This window comes from Coffea eugenioides, chromosome 2 (assembly GCF_003713205.1).
Source record: "Coffea eugenioides isolate CCC68of chromosome 2, Ceug_1.0, whole genome shotgun sequence".
In the NCBI taxonomy this organism is placed as follows: Eukaryota; Viridiplantae; Streptophyta; class Magnoliopsida; order Gentianales; family Rubiaceae; genus Coffea; species Coffea eugenioides.
The window spans coordinates 12,302,050-12,321,326 of NC_040036.1; the positions used below are offsets into that span (position 1 = coordinate 12,302,050).

The window sequence follows — 19,277 nt, forward strand, 5'->3', positions numbered from 1 at the left end:
ACGAATTTGAAATCGAAATCGGAATTTCGAATTCGATTTCGAATTGTGAATTCGAAATCGAAATTCCGATTTGAAAAACTCCATTACCGAATTCGAACCAAAATTCGAAATATATGAATTCGGAAAATCCGAATTCGATTCCGATTTCCGATTTACCGATTTCGAAATTCCGAATTCAATTCGAATTCGTCCGGTATAAATCGGAATTTTTCGATTTTGCACACCCCTAGGTGCACCCGTCTGGTCTGATGGTGGTTCAGCTCCATCAGGTTCCCCGGCTCAGTTGGGGCCATCCCATAGAGTAGGTTTCTCCTCCCCTTAGGAGTAGGAGTAGGTTAGGCTAGGCTAGATGTGCCGTTAAAGCTAAAAAAAAAAAAAAGACTTCATTTCCATGCAGTAACCGTACAAAGTATTTGACAAACGGTGTTCTGTCTCTGTCATCTGGGAATGCAACCATGCCTATAATAGTGGATTCACCAAGAATTCGACCCAAAAAATTAAATTTAAAAGGAAAAATGTCTATCTCAACACAAACCAAAATACTGCATTCCAGCTAGAAAGCCAATAATCACTCCATAGGAAAAAATTTCTGGGGGATTTGCCTACGTCACATTCATCCAATACGTTTCAAACAAGATTCCGGTGCCGGTGGAATTAATTTTTGATCAAATTTGCTTAAATAAACACGTAAAGGAACCGACATGGCAATTGAAATTTTATGCACAGATGATATGACAGATGAGATGATGTCTCCAGCAAGTTGGTTTAGTCAAACAAACCAAATTGAAAAAAGTCAATAATACTACTACTTGTTTATTCAGAGATGGCCATTAATGGGGTCCGACAATCTTGACTTCAATCCTTCATCTGCTCATCGTAATCTGGAACCGTGTCCATGGTCTAGTTGGTACGTAGTAGTAGCACCAGTGCAAAATTTAAAGCCCATTGATAAAAAGCTGATTTGACCGTAACCATAGAGCCGCATAGACTGGCTGTGGCTCATGAAAAAAAATCAAATGCATGTGGACTCTTACAGTTATGCTCTGATGAAAAAATGAAAATTTTGGAGCCTTATCTGCCTTGACCTGATGCTTAATTCAATGCGCGGTTGTCCAAGTCCTCCATCTCCCCAGTCCCTAGCTACCGCGCCCTTCTTGTTATTCGATTACGCGATTCCTGCTTGCAGAGGAAGAATTGGGATCGGAATCATATTTGCTTTGGAAACGAGACGAATGATTAATTCAGCTCGTTTTGATTGCTATTTTCTAGATTTTTTTTATAAAAAATTATACTGTAACGATTTAATATATGTGAGGTAAAAGAATATTTAACAAATATGATTATGAAAAGCGTGAAAGTTTTTTTTTTTTTTGGCAGAATACTTCAATCCAAACAAGAACTTGCTACAAATGGCGAAGGACAGAGGGCAACATCTACCAATTTGATTTTCATTGAATGATCTCCTAATGGTCTGCCCGACAATTAATTCTTGATACCCATTGACCAATTACTCGTTAGGAAATCTTGGCTGCACTGTCGATGTTAGGTTAGAATTTATGTCAAGCGCATTGACAGTGGACCTTTTAAAGTACAAATATTTAACACAACGCTATAAGTATCGAATTTATGTCAGGTGCATTGATTCTCCTTTTTAGTTCTCTTGTTGATCCTCCTCCGTTGGCAGTATAGAGTTTTAGATCGCTATGATAATTCATGGCTCCTGATATTTCCATTTTTTTTTTTCATGTTACGTTTACATTTTACTTTCACATATACAAGTTCTTCAGATTTTTGATTGATGCTAAAACACATGAAGGAAATTAATACTACCTATTTAAGGTACGTAACTGCACATAAAATAATACAAAGATAATTTTTCTAAACACTGTCCAAGGTACAGGTGCGCAGGAGGAGGGTTGAGTTGGTTATTAAGGTGTGAGAGATTAAAAGTAGAAAATCCTTGATTTACAACATCCCACTTTAAAAAGAAAAAAAAAAAAGAAGGTACAAATACACAACAAATTTTAAAAGGGATTTTTGCTTGTTTACATACTCAAAAAATGTTATCTCCATCGATTAATAGACTTTCCTGACTAAATTTCATTTTTACGAAAAATAAACATGTACTCCCCATTTAATCCTAACCCTAGGAGATATGTTAGACCAAGTCATTGAAGAAAGAATTACTGATTTATACTACAAAAAAAAAAGGCATGTAATAACCTTTGTCTTCTGCCTTTTATTTTGACAATTTTTAAACAGTTTCAGGAGCTATATATATATACATACATACACACACACCCTCAAATAAGATTCAAGTCGAGATAACCGTCACCTTTGAGTCTTTAATGGCAACTAGCTGCCAGCAATCTATTGAGGTTACCGAGGGATCTCATGTTAATTTGCACCTCATGATAAGGTACTATCAGAGAAAAAAATTGTCATCTTCAGTAGCCAAAGAAAAAGAGTAGGATTTATACCATTATAGTCTATAGTTTTGCCTTGGTCTGCAGTATTACGATGCATGAGTGCATGAATACATTATAGACCATTCAAACAAGTAATGACCCTGGAACTTGGAAGCGTCTGCCCGTGCATCACTTCACCTTTTATATATTAAGTAACATAAATATATACATGCTATCTACATCTCACTGTAGTTTAAAAGAAATTGCTGGTTCAAAGAACCAAGACGAGTAGTCAAGTTACCTCCTGTTGTTGTTGTTGTTTTTTTTTCCCCTCTTCTGTTTTTGGTTCAATTGAGATTCTCAGAGTGCTGATATTTGTCTCGTGGAATGTTATGAATAGATTAGAAGTCATAAGCACAAAAATGGGTGCTTAGACATATTATTCAGTAAAGATATATGATCAATCTAAAGATTCATGAAATGCGATTTCTTCGACAACTAGCATGCCCTGATTAATCTCACTTAGAACTAGCTGCTACAAATGTAACGAAGGTGGCTTGTGGGGTTCGATTCATTTTGCGTTACAAATTAGCAGTGAATAGTGACTTGCCATTCTTGGATTTTGTTGCGAATTCATAAAATACTCGACTAGATTAATCTTATCATGGGGAGTATTCAGTCGGACGATACGATGATAGGAATTATAAGTAACATGTAACGTTACACAACAAAATAATCCAGCCAAACCGATGTTCAAGAAACTTTAGTCTTTTGCGCGAGAAAACGTTTTACTAGTAAGGAATGCAAGGGCCGAAAGTAAGAGGAAAACAAAATCCAGACAATGAATCGAACCCTCAATCCTCATTTCTAAGAACAGTGAACGAAAGAATCGACCGTCCAATACCAATGAAATTTCCATAAAGGTCCGTTCTACACATTTTGGATGATAAATAACAGCGCATCCTTCCACTAGTGCACACTTAGACCACTCCCACCACCAATCCAAATGTCCCAGCCACAAGTAGTCCCTCCCTCTTGTGTCAAAAGTCTATTGGATCATATCCAAACAACGCGCAGCACAACAGACAGTAGTGAAAAGGAACTGAAAATATCCAACAAACGTCAACGTATTTATTAGGATGATGGTTCTTTACAGGAATGTGCAATAATTAATGCATCCCTTCTCCAACCTACCCTTCATTGACGCACATATGGTCACACTGCCAATTCGAGGTTGGTCCGAACATGTACGATTGGTGTGTGTGTCTGTCTTCAATTAGCACTATAAGATTTAATGTACAAATCAATACTAAATTCAGCGATTGTCAATTTTACGTTTTTGAATGCTCATCAATTATACATTTTTCATACACGAGTTAGTACATATTTGTTCAGAGATCAAATCTCTTATTCTGTATTTTAAAAATTTAGAATTTTTTAAAAGATTTTATTAGCAGGTGCTAGACGTTCGTCTGGATTAATAGTGGTTCAATTCCCTTCAAATTTCTTTCTTAATCCCTTTGAATCCCCCTTTCCTAGTATAGAGTAAGAGTAAATATAGAATAGAATCTATGGTATCTAACTAGAAAAAAAAAAAAAGGAGTTGGTATTTTTTTGTACATCAATTCTTACGGCAAATACACCAGACTCAACACAATGGCACCAAATTGGTATTTGCACCAAGTGCCCACAGTCATACACGCACAGATGCACACAGCTCATGCAAAGAAAAAGTGGCAATAGCCAAAGAACTCCCCCCCCCCAACTGCCATCCACTTGTCAGCTTTCTTGCTCTCCCCATCTTAAATGCTTGCCTTTTTAACTCCTTTTACTACTTAAATGTTCTTCTCCTTATTGTTGTCTTCCAACTCCTTGAAGCTGAACAGCTTATAACGTCAAATTCAAAAAATCCCACAAAACAAGAAACCTCTCTCCTCAGAATCATGAATTCCATAGCTGCCACCTCTGTCATCCTAGCCATCTTCTTGATTCTCGCGGCCTCCTCTTCCTCCGCAGTCCGACCCGACCCGAATCACCCCGATCACGCCACAGATGAAAAGCCCCACCAGAGCCAGAGCAAAGGTGGGGGTGGTGATGACAGCGGTGGGTATGGAGGGTTCTTCGGACCCGGAGGTGGGTTCAACATACCCGGGTACGGAACTGTTGGTGGGTACGGAGGGTACGGAGCCGGGTATGGAGGTCCGAGCGGAGGGTACGGCAGAGGTGGCATCATAAGGCCAACTGTTGTGTGCAAGGAAAAAGGCCCCTGCTACCAGAAGAAGCTGATTTGTCCCGCCAAGTGCTTCAGCTCATTTAGCCGATCTGGAAAAGGGTACGGCGCCGGTGGCGGTGGCGGTGGCTGCACCATGGATTGCAAGAAGAAATGTGTTGCCTATTGTTAAGCACATAAAGCTGGTGGCTCCTCTATGGTTGGGTTGGGCTCGGCGTTCTTGGTTACTACTGCTACTACTACGACTACTAAACTAGAAAATGGTATGGTGGCTGCTTTTGTTGCAAGAGTTTTCTATAGTTACAGAAGTATTTTAAGTATTAATATGACTATATAAAGAAAAAACGCCATGTGATGTAACTTATGGTATTGTTACTTGGTGTAATGTGCGAGTATGTGAGCTTAATTATGCAGCCAATGAGATATTGTGAGGTATTATGGTAATTTGGGTGTGAATTTGGTCCTTTTTTTTTTGGGGTGATTTATGCTTGACAATTTTAATTCTTGAAGATTTAATTTGACCTGCGAGGATGAAGTGATGATGGAGATTAGCTGTTGGGTGTTTGGTCTAGTTCTTGATTCACTCATCTTTTCTTGATTTTGTAACAAGTTTAATGGTTACATGGATGCAATACAAGGCTGACTTATGGATGGTTACATGGATGGTGGTGTTGTTGACTTGTTATTTTCATAGCTAATTTTCGATCGGGCCATGATATTAACCAGAAATTGTAACCAACTCTCCAATTTAAGATAGATAGATAGACGACAAAAGACCAGTGAGATCTTTATTGCGGGGGTATCCTCTCCAAACCCTGATTTGGGTTATGTTTATCCGCGTTCCAGGAAGGATCCTCACCGACTCCACTTCTTCTGTTATCGAATGGATAATTTGGAAACTTTCAAAACTAAAAAATCCTACAAGAGAAAGGATTATCGCCTAATCCCAGAACAAACCAGACGATTTCTGCTTTCCTGATCCCATCATTCTTTAGAAATAGCTCTTTTAGCTATGTATAAACAAATCAAGACCTCGTCCACCCCTACAAATTTAAGAGAAGTAATCCAACATATTATCATTAACAGCATCATCACCAATAGCTCCATACCGTTCCATACTTCGATTGAGTGTAAAGCTATGGATCCACCGTTGTGTGACAGAGGGTGCGGTTTCTATGGAAGCCCAGCTACCGAAAATCTGTGTTCAAAGTGCTACAAAGGTCATCTCAAAGAAAAAGAAAAAGAAGCTGCAGAAGCAGCAGCAGCCAAGAATTTTGTCCCTGCTTTGCCTGTTCCTTTAGCAAGAGTTGGTTCTACGGTTTGTGACACTACTGATAATAAAAGAGCAAAGGTTGAAGTTTCTGGGTCTAGGAAAAGATGCGAATGCTGCAACAAGAAGGTAGGAGTAATCGGGTTTGATTGCAGCAGCAGATGCGGGGGGAGTTTCTGCGGCATTCATAGGTATCCAGAGGAGCACGCGTGCAACTTCGACTTCAAGAGTTTTGGTCGTGCAGTTTTGGCCAAGCAAAATCCCGTTTGCAAATCGGATAAGCTAGAGACTAGAATTTGATTAGAGCCCACGCATTCAATCAATGGTTATAGCCCATGCTAGAGACTAGAATTTCACTATATCCATGTGTAGAGGAACCAGATCTTTTGCATTTCAATCTAGATTACGTTACCAAACTAGGAAACGATGACTTTTGGACTCCAAACTCTCTCCAATCTTGCACCAAGCAGAGCATAAGCTCATTCTAGACTATATCCATCGTATGCTCATGTTTAACGGTTTAGGTTTGAAGATCACAGAGGTTAGACTGAAAATGTTTTAAAGGTATTTTTTGATAAGTTGGAGGTCTTGAACTCTGACAAGTATTTGGATAAATTCAATCCACCGGATTGTGGACCGTGTGGTCAAAAATCTCGCTACCTGACTTCTTTACTAAAATGTCTGAAGATTGCTGAGTAAAAAGGGCGATGTGACTTATTTATTTTCACAAGATGTATTTTCAGATGAAAGATCGGGTCTATTTAAGACTTTACCCTTGAATCCAGAACTTCTACTTATTGTTATTTCCACCTTACTGCCCATCTATTTTATCGTGGCAATACGAAGAGTCCATGTAATGGTAGAACCAATAACCTTTTTATCAGTCCTATACTTTGAACAAAACGAGTATGTTTTGACTGCTTGAAATGTTTTAGAATACTCCAGTACTTTTTATGTTTGTTTTCTTTTTCTGAAGAAGTTGGGATCGACAAGTAGAAGAAAAGGGAAATTTTGAGTCTTAAAAAAGAAAAATAAAAGAACGACGACAAGAAGATGGGAAATTACTTATTGACATCTTTTAACTTTTTGTGCGTTTTGGCATTGTAACTAAAAGCACGGTCCGTTTAAATTAGTAATGAGCGCGAGGAATATTGAACAATAGAATGTTCAAGTATTAGTTTTTTTTTTTCTTGGGGAAAATAGTAAAATTAAATGGAGAAAGTATCTAAACACAAACGTCATAATAAATGTGAATCTATCTGTTCCAATAAGTTGTGAATCTATGATATGTATTTTTTTTTTATCTTTTTTCATTGGGATAATTTGTGTGATTTCACATTTGATTGCTTTTTCTCGGGTCTCAAAAGAAAAAAAAAAGTCGTGTCTCGTGATGAATGTGCCTGAGCACATCTAAAGATTGATGGGTTGGTTTAAGACTCATAATACCAAATGGAGGGGAATCAACTTTAGTTTTGGAATGCAATCTTTCTTCCAAAAAAAAACATTTTCTATTTTTAATGAAAGCACTTTCTAGTCATATTTTTACCTCGTTACAATATATTTTTCTATAAAAGCCCTAGAAAATAACAATCCAAAATATCCGGAAATTGTAGTCTCGGCAATCCATGTTGGTATAATATTGTGCGCAAACGGAATACAAGCAGTTTCAAGGGGGGGAAAATTAAAAACATCAATGATTGGAGTCTTGGAGAGTCAGTAAAGCTGGAAACTAGGAAGTCAGCATTACCATTTAGTTTATTATATAAGAAGTTCTCCAAATTGACAACAAAACAAACCACACATTTATAGGCAAATGCTGATGAAGAATCCAAGGAAGGGATAAGATCATCAACCGTCCCTGAATCATATTATATGCCGAAGATAATCTTTTTGACTTGCACGTTATATACTATTTTGATGGTTTCCTAAAAGTTTCTCATCACAAGAATGTCAATCTTTTTTTTTTTTTTTCCGGAAACGATGATAGGTGGCAAGATTGTCAATCATTCACGGCTAAAATGGCGCTATTGCTTGACATGGGCCGCCAGCACAAAGACTTGTAGACATCGCATTTCCCCAAGAAACGCGTTTTCTTGTTAGAGAGTACAAAGAATTTTGCGTTGAAATTGTTCCACCACTGGCCAGTGCCCACTGTAAGTTGCCTATTTCTACCGACGACGGTCTGCGTTACCGCCTTGTTTGTATTCGCATCTCTCTGCTATTGTCTCCCCTTGATTGTATGATTATCCTGTTATTTATAAAAATTTGTATCGTAGATATGTTTTTCAATCACTTTGTTGTCTCACATGTATCAAATTTTTGTTAAAAAAAGGTACTACATCATTTTTTTTTTAAAAAAAAATTCAATTATTCCCCTATATAAGGATCATAGTTAGTAAAATATAGGACGGGTATAATATGAGATATTATACATACTACATGAAATCTTTTTCAAAAGTATACTTAAAAATTTGACGTAAAAGTATGTGCTTGGCAAAATTACGCATATAAATTTGTATGTAAAGAATATGAATATATTTGAAAGTTATGTAACTAAAAATGCAAACAAATTTACTGTAGTTTTCAAAAACTATGCTATATTTATACTAATTTTAAATTCATTATTGCATACAAGATGTTAAATTTATTAAAATTTTATCACTTTATTACTTATATATGTATAAATCTAAAATTATTATAAGATCTATTGCTCTTATTTTGTATATGACTAAGAAGTATACCATGATCCTCGTTCAAATTTTAAATTTCTCAAAAAAATTGAAGTATAAATTGTGAAGCATACTATGTTAAAAATTTATTATGAGTTTTATATGGTTAATTGAAAAGTACAAATATTTTTCAGAATATTTTTGATATGTACAAAATATGGAAGTGTTTTGGACGATATGTACGCACGTGTATTGTGTAAGTATAATATGAGTATTTACTAACTGAACTAAACACAATTATATTCCCACACTTGCAGCCAAAAAACATAGGAATAAATAAATAAAAATAATTACCATTGGCCTTTGGCAGAAAATTAGGGTTACTGTCCATTTCGAGTAACGCATCACTCGAACTCTACCCGTGTAAAAATGCTTGAGTTTGAACTCGAGCTCAAACTTGTCAAGTTCTTCAAAATTAAGTTTGAACTCAAGTTGGAGCTTCTTTTATCCTAACAAATTGAGCTCAATCGAATTTTCAAACTTGATTAATTAAAAATTAGATCATAAATACACTATTTGATAGTACTTGATGAATAATTAAATTTTAATTTTTCTATTAGAATTCAACTCAATTACTTTATCAAGTAGTTTGAACTCGACTCGAATTCAATCAATATCGAGCTCGATTCGAATCTTTAACGAGCTTCTACTTGCATACCCAAGTCGAACAACTCAATTAGTTTACGCCCCAACGGAAAATCATGCTAATGCATGGTCACGCCTCCCGATCATCACATTGTGCACGCGTCTACACCAATCTCAACTGAAACATCGTGAAATGTCGCGCATGGTACACCTGTGTTTTATGTCTATGAACTAAAATACTCCAGTAACGTCCTTGAGCATTCGCGTACCTGCATCATTATCATCACAACCAACCGCTACTACTGGATTATACGCTGTACGGAGTGCGTATTATTACGGGCAAAAGGTCCCAATTCTGGACACAGCTATTCATGATCATCGGCGGATTGATGCACTTTAAATCGATACCCATCCATCTTCCAAACAATCACCATCCCCACAACCATTCTCCAATCTTCCCACTTTTTATACACCATTGCTGGTATCAACTCAACTCGTTTTGCCACTCACTTTCTCCTGCTTTCGTGGTCGTTACAAGCTTTGATTCAACTCATTTGCAAAGGATCACTTGCATTGCTCTCTCTCTCTCTCTCTCCTCCTCCCTGAAGTTGCATCAACTCCAACCTTCAATACTCTCGACAGAATGAATCAGAGGCCCATAAACTTCAAGCGCCTAGATTTAGTCACGCCCTTGCAGTTTGGCAGGATAAACATGCAATGTGCTCAAAGTACCTAAACACATTCAGCAATCAAAGCTTGTGGCAGGAAAGAACCAGAGGGCGAAAATGCTGCAACTTAAAGCTACTGCGTTAAACAATCAGGTATGACAATCTGTTGTCAGCAGTTTAGATGCACCCTTAAAGGGGCATTATGAAAGCAACCTTTCTCTAGCAAAAGTAAAGAACAAACTACCCAAAGCGCTCAATGAGACAAAATTGAATAAACTGAATCTCAGCGACAAATTTACAGAGGGGCAAAGTCTATAGTTTAAGCATACAGCAGATCTGGTATACCTTGTCATATGTCCAATGATCAATCTCTAAGTGTAGTTTTTGTAACAAACAAATATGACTAACATAACAAAAAATGAACACTCAACTAGATGTAAGATCCACTGCTCTCAAGAGCTATAAAAGCAAGGTAACCCCAACCAACACCTGACTGCCAGTCGGCTGAGCAGTTGAACGCATTACACTGCAGATCTCAACGCTCCTCTAGCAGCCTCTCGCTTCATCTCTGCAGCTTTGCCACTGCCTCGGAAATACATGTACACTTGCTGCAGTATGAGAAAGCAAGAGCCAGCAAAAAGAAATGAGAACAAACTTTTTAGGTAGAATACGAGGAGGAGAAGGGTGAATGTAATATAACCGAGTAACTTCAAGCACAAGCAACAAATTTAGACCTGAATAACCCAAACGCTGAGAACTGATTCAAGACAGAACAGACCAAACCCAATGAAGTAGAAAACCTGTTAAAGGAGAAAATGCAAATATGAATATCTTCCAAAATTGTTGCTAATATTACATAATTAGAGAACCAGATGTTGAGATGTGGATACAATGCATAAAGAACTTTAAGGCAGAGTTACACAGTTGCAAGTCATGCTCAAGAGAGCAAAATAAGAATGATATTTACCCCAACTAAGACCTGCTTGCCGACAAGGTCTACAGCAGGCAGGATACCCCTGTTCCAAAAAACCACACAATATTAGATTGTCAGCACTAGAATTTATATACTGATAAACTTATCATATCCTTTTTCTTTTCTGGGAAGGAGAGGGGAATCAACAGAGTGATGAGTGGCCATATTGATTAGCTTTCAATTTTGAAATAATCATACTAATCTTAACTTTTTTAAGTCATTATCTCCACCATTTTTAGCAAAAAAACATTGAGACTCATAATTAACATGACAAGTTCAAGAAATCAAACATGGAATAAGGAACTTACGCTAGAGATTTTCCTTTGAAAACTACTGGAGGAGCAACCGCAGCAAAGATGACGAAGATAATGTGAAGCTATAAACAAGGGCAGGATATCAGCCATATTTACATAACCAGCTAACACGGAACAGAATCATGGAAACAAGTAAACGCACTGACCAAGTAAAACAAGAAAAACCACCCAAACTTCATAGCACTATCAGTCCTGCAATAAGAATGTGCTGTTAATATTACAAGAAAACTTTTGAAGTGAAATCAATAAACTAACAATAAAATGAAGGTCCCAGATGTTATTGATGTGAAAGGCAAATCTCACAACCAATCCATCCAGGTAAACTCAAAACATTATGTAACGGACCCAACCCTCCCAATTGCCTCATTTAAGCACTGGATAAACCTCATGTAACAGCACCATAAGAACATTCATAACTTCATAACAAAGAGAGAATTATCAAGCTAGCTATAGTATAACTAATATATCCAATCTAATACCCTACATTTTTGCTGGTTTAAGTCAAAACTGACTACCACCCATATCACCAGTACATATAGAAGGATAACTTTCTAACAATGTCAAGAAACAAATAAGAACATGTTTATACCCTCTAACCCCATAAGTTCAACAGAATAAATGGTAATGCTACAGCCAAAATAAAGTCAATAACAAAAATGCATACCTAAAGGCATTATATAGTGGCCTGTACCACAACACATAGGCTCCTGGGACACCTGATATGAAGTATATAATAGCAAGAAACCAGATTTTTGGGTCTACAAAGAAGGAATGTTGAAAAGGTTACACCACAGGACACAGAGGGGACAGACAAACGACCAAAGAAATGAAAGGAACCAAAATTTCAGGAACGAACCTCCCTCTTTAATCCATGCTGTGGTAACGGCTATGACGTTCCAGAAAAGACATGCTACAAGTCCTGCTCACCACAAACACAATTCCTCTTAAGTGGAGGTAATAACCAAAAAAAAAATAGCAGGCTTAAATATGCAAATGGAACAATCAAATGAGATCCAGTCCCAATTCATTAAAAGGTTACAACCATAGCAAAGACGCTGATTGATGCACGGTTACAAATTTTTCCACAGATCTCAACAAAAAACAAAGGAATATAAAAAACAACGGTAAGGATATCTGCTCAGTTACAAAATTTTCCAGCTTGTAATATGGTATTTATGTCAGAAATAGATTCAGATACGTAATACAACCTCCTCATTGGTAGAGGCTATGTTTTCAGAATCCTTTCAATGACCAGGAAAGAATTTCCATTGAATAACCAGTCTTATCCCCAATCAAGAATTTTCAGGCCAGAATAGATTTCAATATTTACGAAACCTGAAAATAAATGCCTAGCGATGTTAAAAAGAAATCTATAGGCTATCTTCCTCTTTTAATATTTCAACCAGCCTGATATATGGGAGATAAAGTTGATATCTATGATTCCAATAAGCTTCTGATATGCTCCAATCCAAATCCCCTCCCTAGGATATAAAAGGGGGAATGATAAATTTCACATGCAGTGGAAAGGTATCCCAGCATTGGCGAGAATGATGACAAATAATTTCATGAAGGCGTTGAGCATTTAAGCAAATCACTTTTAAACTTCAATGGAGGCTAACCAAAATACGACATACCCAAAAAGGTTGTGAATGCAACATACTGCATTCTCTGAAGATGAATTGGAATATCATTTCCAATGTCATGATGGATAATTGGAAAGAACGGTGGCCAGTTTTTCTCCTCAAGAACAATACCAGCTGCAAGGCAATAAAGGCAAGTCAACCCTTTATTAATATCGGGAAACCAAAGATTGTGACAGATAAATTTCATCTGTCATCCATGAGAAAGTGTTAAAGATGAGACCACCTGTCAAAGACGTTGCAAACAGAGAAATCAAGAGAAAATGATATCCATTCTTCTACTTCATTAAATTTTCACTCTGTACCTCTTTCTTTTTCATTTTTCCTCCCATTAGTGGGGGTTGAAAACATAAAATCTTGTTTGATAAGTAGAAAGATTTCCATCAGGAACAAGCTTATTTTCTGCCAACTCAAAAGACTCTCAAAATGTTCAACTACATATAGAGATATTAGCGGACTAGCCACAACAGCATTGTGAGGTGCCTCCCCAGATGAGCACCAAGCAAGCAAAGGCAGGTAGAATGGGACACAGCACCAAAACAGTGATTAAGACCCGGGGGGGGGGGGGGAAGAGAGAGAGAGAGAGAGAGAGATGGAATAGCAAAGAAGGAACCTCTGGCAGCAGCCTCTTCTTTCCGCTTTACATCCTGCAGTGGATCAATAAATCAAAATACTACAAGTTAGCAATCCGTGAAACTAGAAGCAACTAGAAAGTAAACATGAATGTTCTCCGAGGAGCCAGAAGGATATTCAGTTAATATTGACAACCAGCCAAAAAGCGACACAGCCTTAAAGACAGCACCTACAGCCACACATGGAACCTTTTAGATAAGAGAAATTTCAGGTCTCTGTCGTGTTCTAAGAGTGTTTAAAAACTTGAACAGCCATTTGAATATAGCTAAGATTTTTAGTTGTTGCAAAATTGTTTATAGAAACTCCATGGATAGTAAAAGAAAAGGCTGGTTGGGTAGAACCAATTCACATCCTTTAACCCGTTGATCAGGCCATGCCAAAATACTTCTAGTACCAGCTGATAAAATTTTCAAATAGTTGCATCATACAGGACAATTAAGGGCTTAAAGATGCTCTCAAGGTTTGAAGAACATACTACGCAAAGCAATCTGACACAATAATGAGCAGTTACAACAAAACCAACATATTCCCAAACATGTCATAAGCTAACAAGAGATCCAGGCTTTACATAATGAAACAAACAAGAAGAAAGCAATATAAATCCCATTTTCTTCTTGTTTGAAAATAATGAAACACGTTTATAGAAATTAAACTTTCATAACTGGACTGTTAACATTATAAATGGTAATGCTTGGGGGCAATCACAATAACCGATATACATTAGAAGTTATTTATTTAGAATCCTAGACTACGTAATAGAACAAAAGTCATCTTGCAGAAAAATATAAAGTGCATCAGGCAAAGATCAACAAAATGATGATTTTCAGTCAACAAGTACCTGTTCCCTCCTTCTCAATTCAGCTTCCTTAGCTTGCAGCTCCTTCTCTTTCTTTTTCAAATCCTAATTGGGACACAATAAAATTAGACATAACTAAATACTGTTGAAAAACATAAGGTATTATATGATAGTTCTAAGGATTGGACCTACTGCAGCATTATCCAGAGGAATATCAATTGAGGCAGTACTGTTATAGAAATCTGCAGGCTCAGGTGGAAGAGGCGAAAGCCTTGAGTTTGTTGCTGCAGGGACACTGCCAGACTGAAATTTGAGAAAGATAGATGGCATTAATGAGTTTCTTTACTTCCTTCAAAAGAGAAAAGGAAGAACTGCTTGAAGGAAAAAATTTTTTGTAACACATTATACGAGGTAATTGAATCAAGTATTAAAGAGAGAGAGAGAGAGACGACATCACCAGCCTTGTAGCAAAACACGGAGAATGAAAAGAAAAAACTTAAAAGATAATTCATTCATCTAAATCATCTGCATGAACAAATGAGTTCATAACACTGGCAAAAGAACACCATTGAACTAGAAACCTTCCTCTAAAGCATTGAAGAACATTAAATGTGATGCCAAAAGCATCTTTGTGATGTAAATAGACAAAGCCATGTTAGTATGATATATCAATACTACGTTTATCAAAAATTAGGATATAGTTCAAATGCACAACTATCATCCAGCCTATATCGCTCTAAAACATGGGGAATACAACATTTTAATTTAAAGCAAACTAAAAACTGGCCATTTTAACTATATGACTGGAAGAACTACAGGCGTAATGATGTACTTACTGTTGTATAAAATGCTCCTCCACTAAACTTAGATTTCCCTCCATCCTGCCATAAATTCAAAAATAAAAGCAATTTAAAGAATCATAAATTTGAACATCTCTTCAAACTCAGTGCATCATATTGAATAACTATGCATAATATGTATGGTAAAGCTAATACTTAGAACTGCATTAATAGAATCAGAAAACATAGCCTCATCCTCAACAAATTACTGTAAGTTACTTTTCTAGATCAAATGCTGACTTTTCCAACTCTCAAAGGACTAAAACCATCTAAGCCAATAATCTAAAATATCACACTTCTCTGAACTCCAGCATCAGAAATGTCACTCTACTGCATAAATTTTTTGGGTTGCCGCCCAAGTACCGAAAGAATAGGAGTATACCAAATATCTAGATACATCAGAGTTGGGAAGACCATCATTTTTCATCCTACCTATAATACTCCAACCTCAATCAGCAGGCCTCCAACAATAATCGATGGTTTGAGCACCAATAAGTCTTCCTGTCTCCCTCCCCAACCCCCCCCCCCCCCCCCCACAACAAAAAACAAAAAAAAAGTGAAAAATTAAAATAGAAGAAACCCCCAGCCACCCGCTTGAAACGTCTCGCAGATCAATAATTACCAAAGCCCTTATGATTTCAGCTCTAATTGCAGATCAATTTGTACAGCCAGTCAAACAAAAGTCAACCTAGTTAGAAGTACATAAATTCCATTTGAAAACAGGCAATCGACCGGACAAAAACTCAGAAAATAAAAAAGTAATTATGAGAAACACTATAACAGAATTCCAAATTTCAGGATAGAACCGCTCATGCTATCAACCGCCAAGAATCTTACAGTCCACAAAAACCTCAATAAATCCACCCAACTCACGGCTAAGAAAGCACATAATACCCAAAGCCCGCATACCGATATACAGATTAACCACCAAGCAACCCAAAATTCAAGCATAATTACATAAAACGGGAAATTAGTACAAAATCAGACGGTAAAGTAAGAAGCAAACTTACAGCAAAGGGATTGACTTCTTCTTCCTCGTCAAAAGGGTTCCGATCATAACGGCCAGCCATTGCAGAGAGTTTGTTTACTATTGGGCTTACGGAGATCTGATAATAGTAGCACTAGAAGTATATTTTTAAAATTTCTAATTAAAAAAAAAAAAGAGAAAAGCAAAAAGCTTAGCAGGCAAGAAATTAAGGAGAAGAGTTTTGGAAGATTCAAAATATATGAGGTGTCTAAGTGCTGGAGAGATAGATGGAGAAGACCCTTTTGGCTTTTTTTACAACTAGTATTGAAGTTTACAATGGAGAATATAATGTACTACTAGTACCAGATGTGAAATTGGGGAAGAAAGCAAGAAAGGAAAAAGTTGAAAACGTAGAAAGAGAAAATGAAAGACTTGTCCTCCGCCCTTGGCTTGTTGGTCAGCCAATCCTGGAGTGCTTTTTTTGAATTTAAGACGACATTAGAAATTTAATGCCTATTTCTTCTCTGCCTTGTCCGATAAAATTACTGCCACCTGGAAAAGGAAAGGAGAACCGTTTAAATTTTATATTGGGGAAAGAAATACTTTGCCACCGGAAATATTTTGATTCTAATTTTGTCTTGGTCTTGTTTCCATCGCTATTTTTCCAAGAAAAATTTTCTATTTTTTCATAATACATTTTTCAATTACCTTTTTATCATACATCAAATCCTAAAAATACTATAATAATACACATGGATATTACAATTTGAGAACATTGTCCTATAAAATTGGATGCAAATTGTGATCCTATATTAACCGTTCTACTCTTTTTATCTTTTTGTTCCGAACCCATAATTTACCAAACTATAACTATTAAAAGAATTGGCCAAGATTATGCTATGCGCATTTAAATCTCATACATGAATTTCCATACGCTATTGGTGGGTTAATTTGGTAGTTCATAAAGTTTTTCGTAAATTATTAACCACTAGGATTGGCCAAGTGATCATGGTAAAAAAAAAGGGCTCATGTCATGGTTTGGATGGAAATTAAAATGAAATTTGAGCTTAAACGGAAAATCAAGATGTCCAAGAACTTTTTCAACGATGGAAATGATTTTTTAGCCTCATATTCATTTTTGTACCATTAGAAATTATATGATTTGCGTATCTAAATTGTCTTCAAAGTTCGACCAAAGTATTTTTCCCATTAGAAAATTTTACCTAACTCGTGTTTCTTAGAGCCAATCTAGGTGCATTACTCAACATGTACATTTGAGGCAAATTAAACTTACCTAAATAACATTTCAAGCTCTTTCGTTTCATGTGCGATCCACTGATCTTAAATGCATTATACTTTTAAGATTTCCAAAATTTCTTACCAGTGAATGCTTTCTTATAATCAATTTACTAGTTACCTAAAAAAAAGAAGATAAGATAATTACGTGACGATCTCAAAAAACAGCAAGTTATACTCGAAATATATTTTTGGATACGTTATTATGTCTACCAACTCTTCGGTATATTATGCTGTATTTTCATTGGAATGTAAAACTTCTACTGTGGCTAATCTAGTACTACAAAAACTGAAGTCCTGTTTGATAACTTAACTCAGCACTTAAATTTAATGAGTTCAGATCTTAATATATTTAATTGCGTTTGATAACAACAAAATAGAATATCTGAATTAATTAAATGGTACTGAATCCTCTAAGTTAAATGTTATTTACTTATCACTTAATGTGATATAAACTCAATTGTATCAAATTTAGTATTTAATAATTTAATGGATTCAGATTTCAGTTATCTTTTATCAAACGCAGACTAAGTTGAATAATTTCATAAACCTGTCTTCCCGTTGAACTGCTTTTTACCATTTTTTTTTTCTTTTTTCGTTCTGATAACGAAGTGGTTAGATAGTTATAAGTCGTGTTAATGAGTCTCCAAACGGGAGTCTCCAATAGGTGCCTACGAAATGATCATTATTGATGATAGGCAGATGCCACAGAGTTCAGAAAATGGGATTAGCTATGGGAGTTTTGAGGTGAAGCTAGTCTTCATTGCATGTAGGAATCAATCAACTAAATAATGATATAGCAGTTGACATGATCTCCAAGTTGTTGTATATTCAAGGGATAATTTCAGAAACCTCCCTTGAGTTTGGCTAATGTACATATAGATAGATCATGCGTTAAGTATAACCATGTCCAAAAGCAGCCTAATCAATAATATATAATTAACTTTTCCTGAGTTTGGCTAATGGGTCTCTAGTGTTAGTTTTTTTTTTTAAAAAAGTATAATTAATTTGAAAAAAAGTATCTAAATGTAGAAGTGCAATAATAATTATAATTGTGTATATTCACGTGATAAGTTAGGTTTAATTTTAGGTCTATTAACAAATATCGATTAGACATCCCGTTAAAATATTCAAAACTTTTAATATGGGGCAAATGAGTGTACCATTTGTTTAGCCTTGACATTTTTAAGATGTAACATTTGCCACATTTGTTTTGGTTGAAAATTTGGGAACTAATCTAAAATTAGGGCTATATCTCAACACACTAATTTTGGAACAGTTGCAAAATCCAATTAAAAGGTAATCAATCTTTTTGAAACGAAATTTATTTTATTTTATTTCAATTTTTTGTCAAAATGCGTGGTCATGAAGTAACACTACTGTGATTGTTGATTCAAAAAAAAAAAAATGATACTCTGTTTAACATATCTACAGTAAAAGTTTTTCATATAGTTTTTGAAAAACAACCTAAAAAACAACTAATTCAAACAGACTTGTATTTCAAAAACGAAATGCTACAGTGCTGTTTTTTAAAAACAACCCAAAAAACAGCTAATCCAAACAGAGCCCATGGTTACTAATTTACAATCCATGGTTACTAATTTACAATCCAACCAGTCAACGCAAAAGTTAGCGGCAGCCACAAAAAGATAGTTGAATTTTGACCGGCAAAGCGGAAGCCGTGGGGAGCACTTGGGTTTATCCTCAAATCACTTGTCAATTAGGCCCTTTGACTATTTTTCCTGCGATATTATTCAGTACCATCTAGAAGGCCACAGTTTCACCAAACCGTCATCAGGGTTGGAAATAGGTCCTGACCCAACATATTCAGGGTTGGAAAAACGAGCTGTTAACGCCATAGTCCTGGCTACTCCAGCATCTCAAGAATCCACGGCGTATTAGAGACACACTGGGAAACAATTTTCATTG

The 19,277-nt window shown here is 36.2% G+C and overlaps 3 protein-coding genes across 3 annotated transcripts; 2 read left to right on the plus strand and 1 right to left on the minus strand.

Annotated features, from left to right (window-relative positions):
* The first annotated feature begins 4,182 nt into the window (after window positions 1-4,182).
* LOC113761188 (glycine-rich cell wall structural protein-like) lies at window positions 4,183-5,110 on the plus strand. Its single transcript, XM_027304056.1, has one exon. It carries the CDS (start codon window positions 4,352-4,354, stop codon window positions 4,808-4,810), a length of 459 nt encoding a protein of 152 aa, XP_027159857.1. The 5' UTR covers window positions 4,183-4,351; the 3' UTR covers window positions 4,811-5,110.
* Window positions 5,111-5,776: 666 nt separating this feature from the next.
* LOC113756615 (zinc finger A20 and AN1 domain-containing stress-associated protein 9-like) lies at window positions 5,777-6,208 on the plus strand. Its single transcript, XM_027300250.1, has one exon. The coding sequence runs from the start codon at window positions 5,777-5,779 to the stop codon at window positions 6,206-6,208; it is 432 nt and encodes a 143-aa protein (XP_027156051.1).
* Window positions 6,209-10,131: 3,923 nt separating this feature from the next.
* LOC113761510 (secretory carrier-associated membrane protein 2) lies at window positions 10,132-16,519 on the minus strand. The gene is made up of 13 exons (XM_027304529.1): window positions 16,096-16,519; window positions 15,083-15,127; window positions 14,439-14,549; window positions 14,289-14,351; window positions 13,431-13,464; window positions 12,812-12,934; window positions 12,034-12,096; window positions 11,842-11,935; window positions 11,324-11,369; window positions 11,172-11,239; window positions 10,858-10,906; window positions 10,625-10,690; window positions 10,132-10,498 (listed from the first exon to the last, which is right to left on the minus strand). Exons 1-13 carry the CDS (start codon window positions 16,153-16,155, stop codon window positions 10,412-10,414), a joined length of 909 nt encoding a protein of 302 aa, XP_027160330.1. The 5' UTR covers window positions 16,156-16,519; the 3' UTR covers window positions 10,132-10,411.
* Between the last annotated feature and the right edge of the window lie 2,758 nt (window positions 16,520-19,277).

Coding starts and splice junctions, on each gene's coding strand:
- LOC113756615 (XM_027300250.1), top strand. CDS start 5,777: ATGGATCCACCGTTGTGTGACAGAGGGTGCGGTTTCTATGGAAGCCCA.
- LOC113761188 (XM_027304056.1), top strand. CDS start 4,352: ATGAATTCCATAGCTGCCACCTCTGTCATCCTAGCCATCTTCTTGATT.
- LOC113761510 (XM_027304529.1), bottom strand. CDS start 16,155: ATGGCTGGCCGTTATGATCGGAACCCTTTTGACGAGGAAGAAGAAGTC. Junction 12,097..12,811: donor TGCATTCACAACCTTTTTGG/GTATGTCGTATT, acceptor TGTGGTGAGCAG/GACTTGTAGCATGTCTTTTC. Junction 11,240..11,323: donor GGTTTTTCTTGTTTTACTTG/GTCAGTGCGTTT, acceptor CCTTGTTTATAG/CTTCACATTATCTTCGTCAT.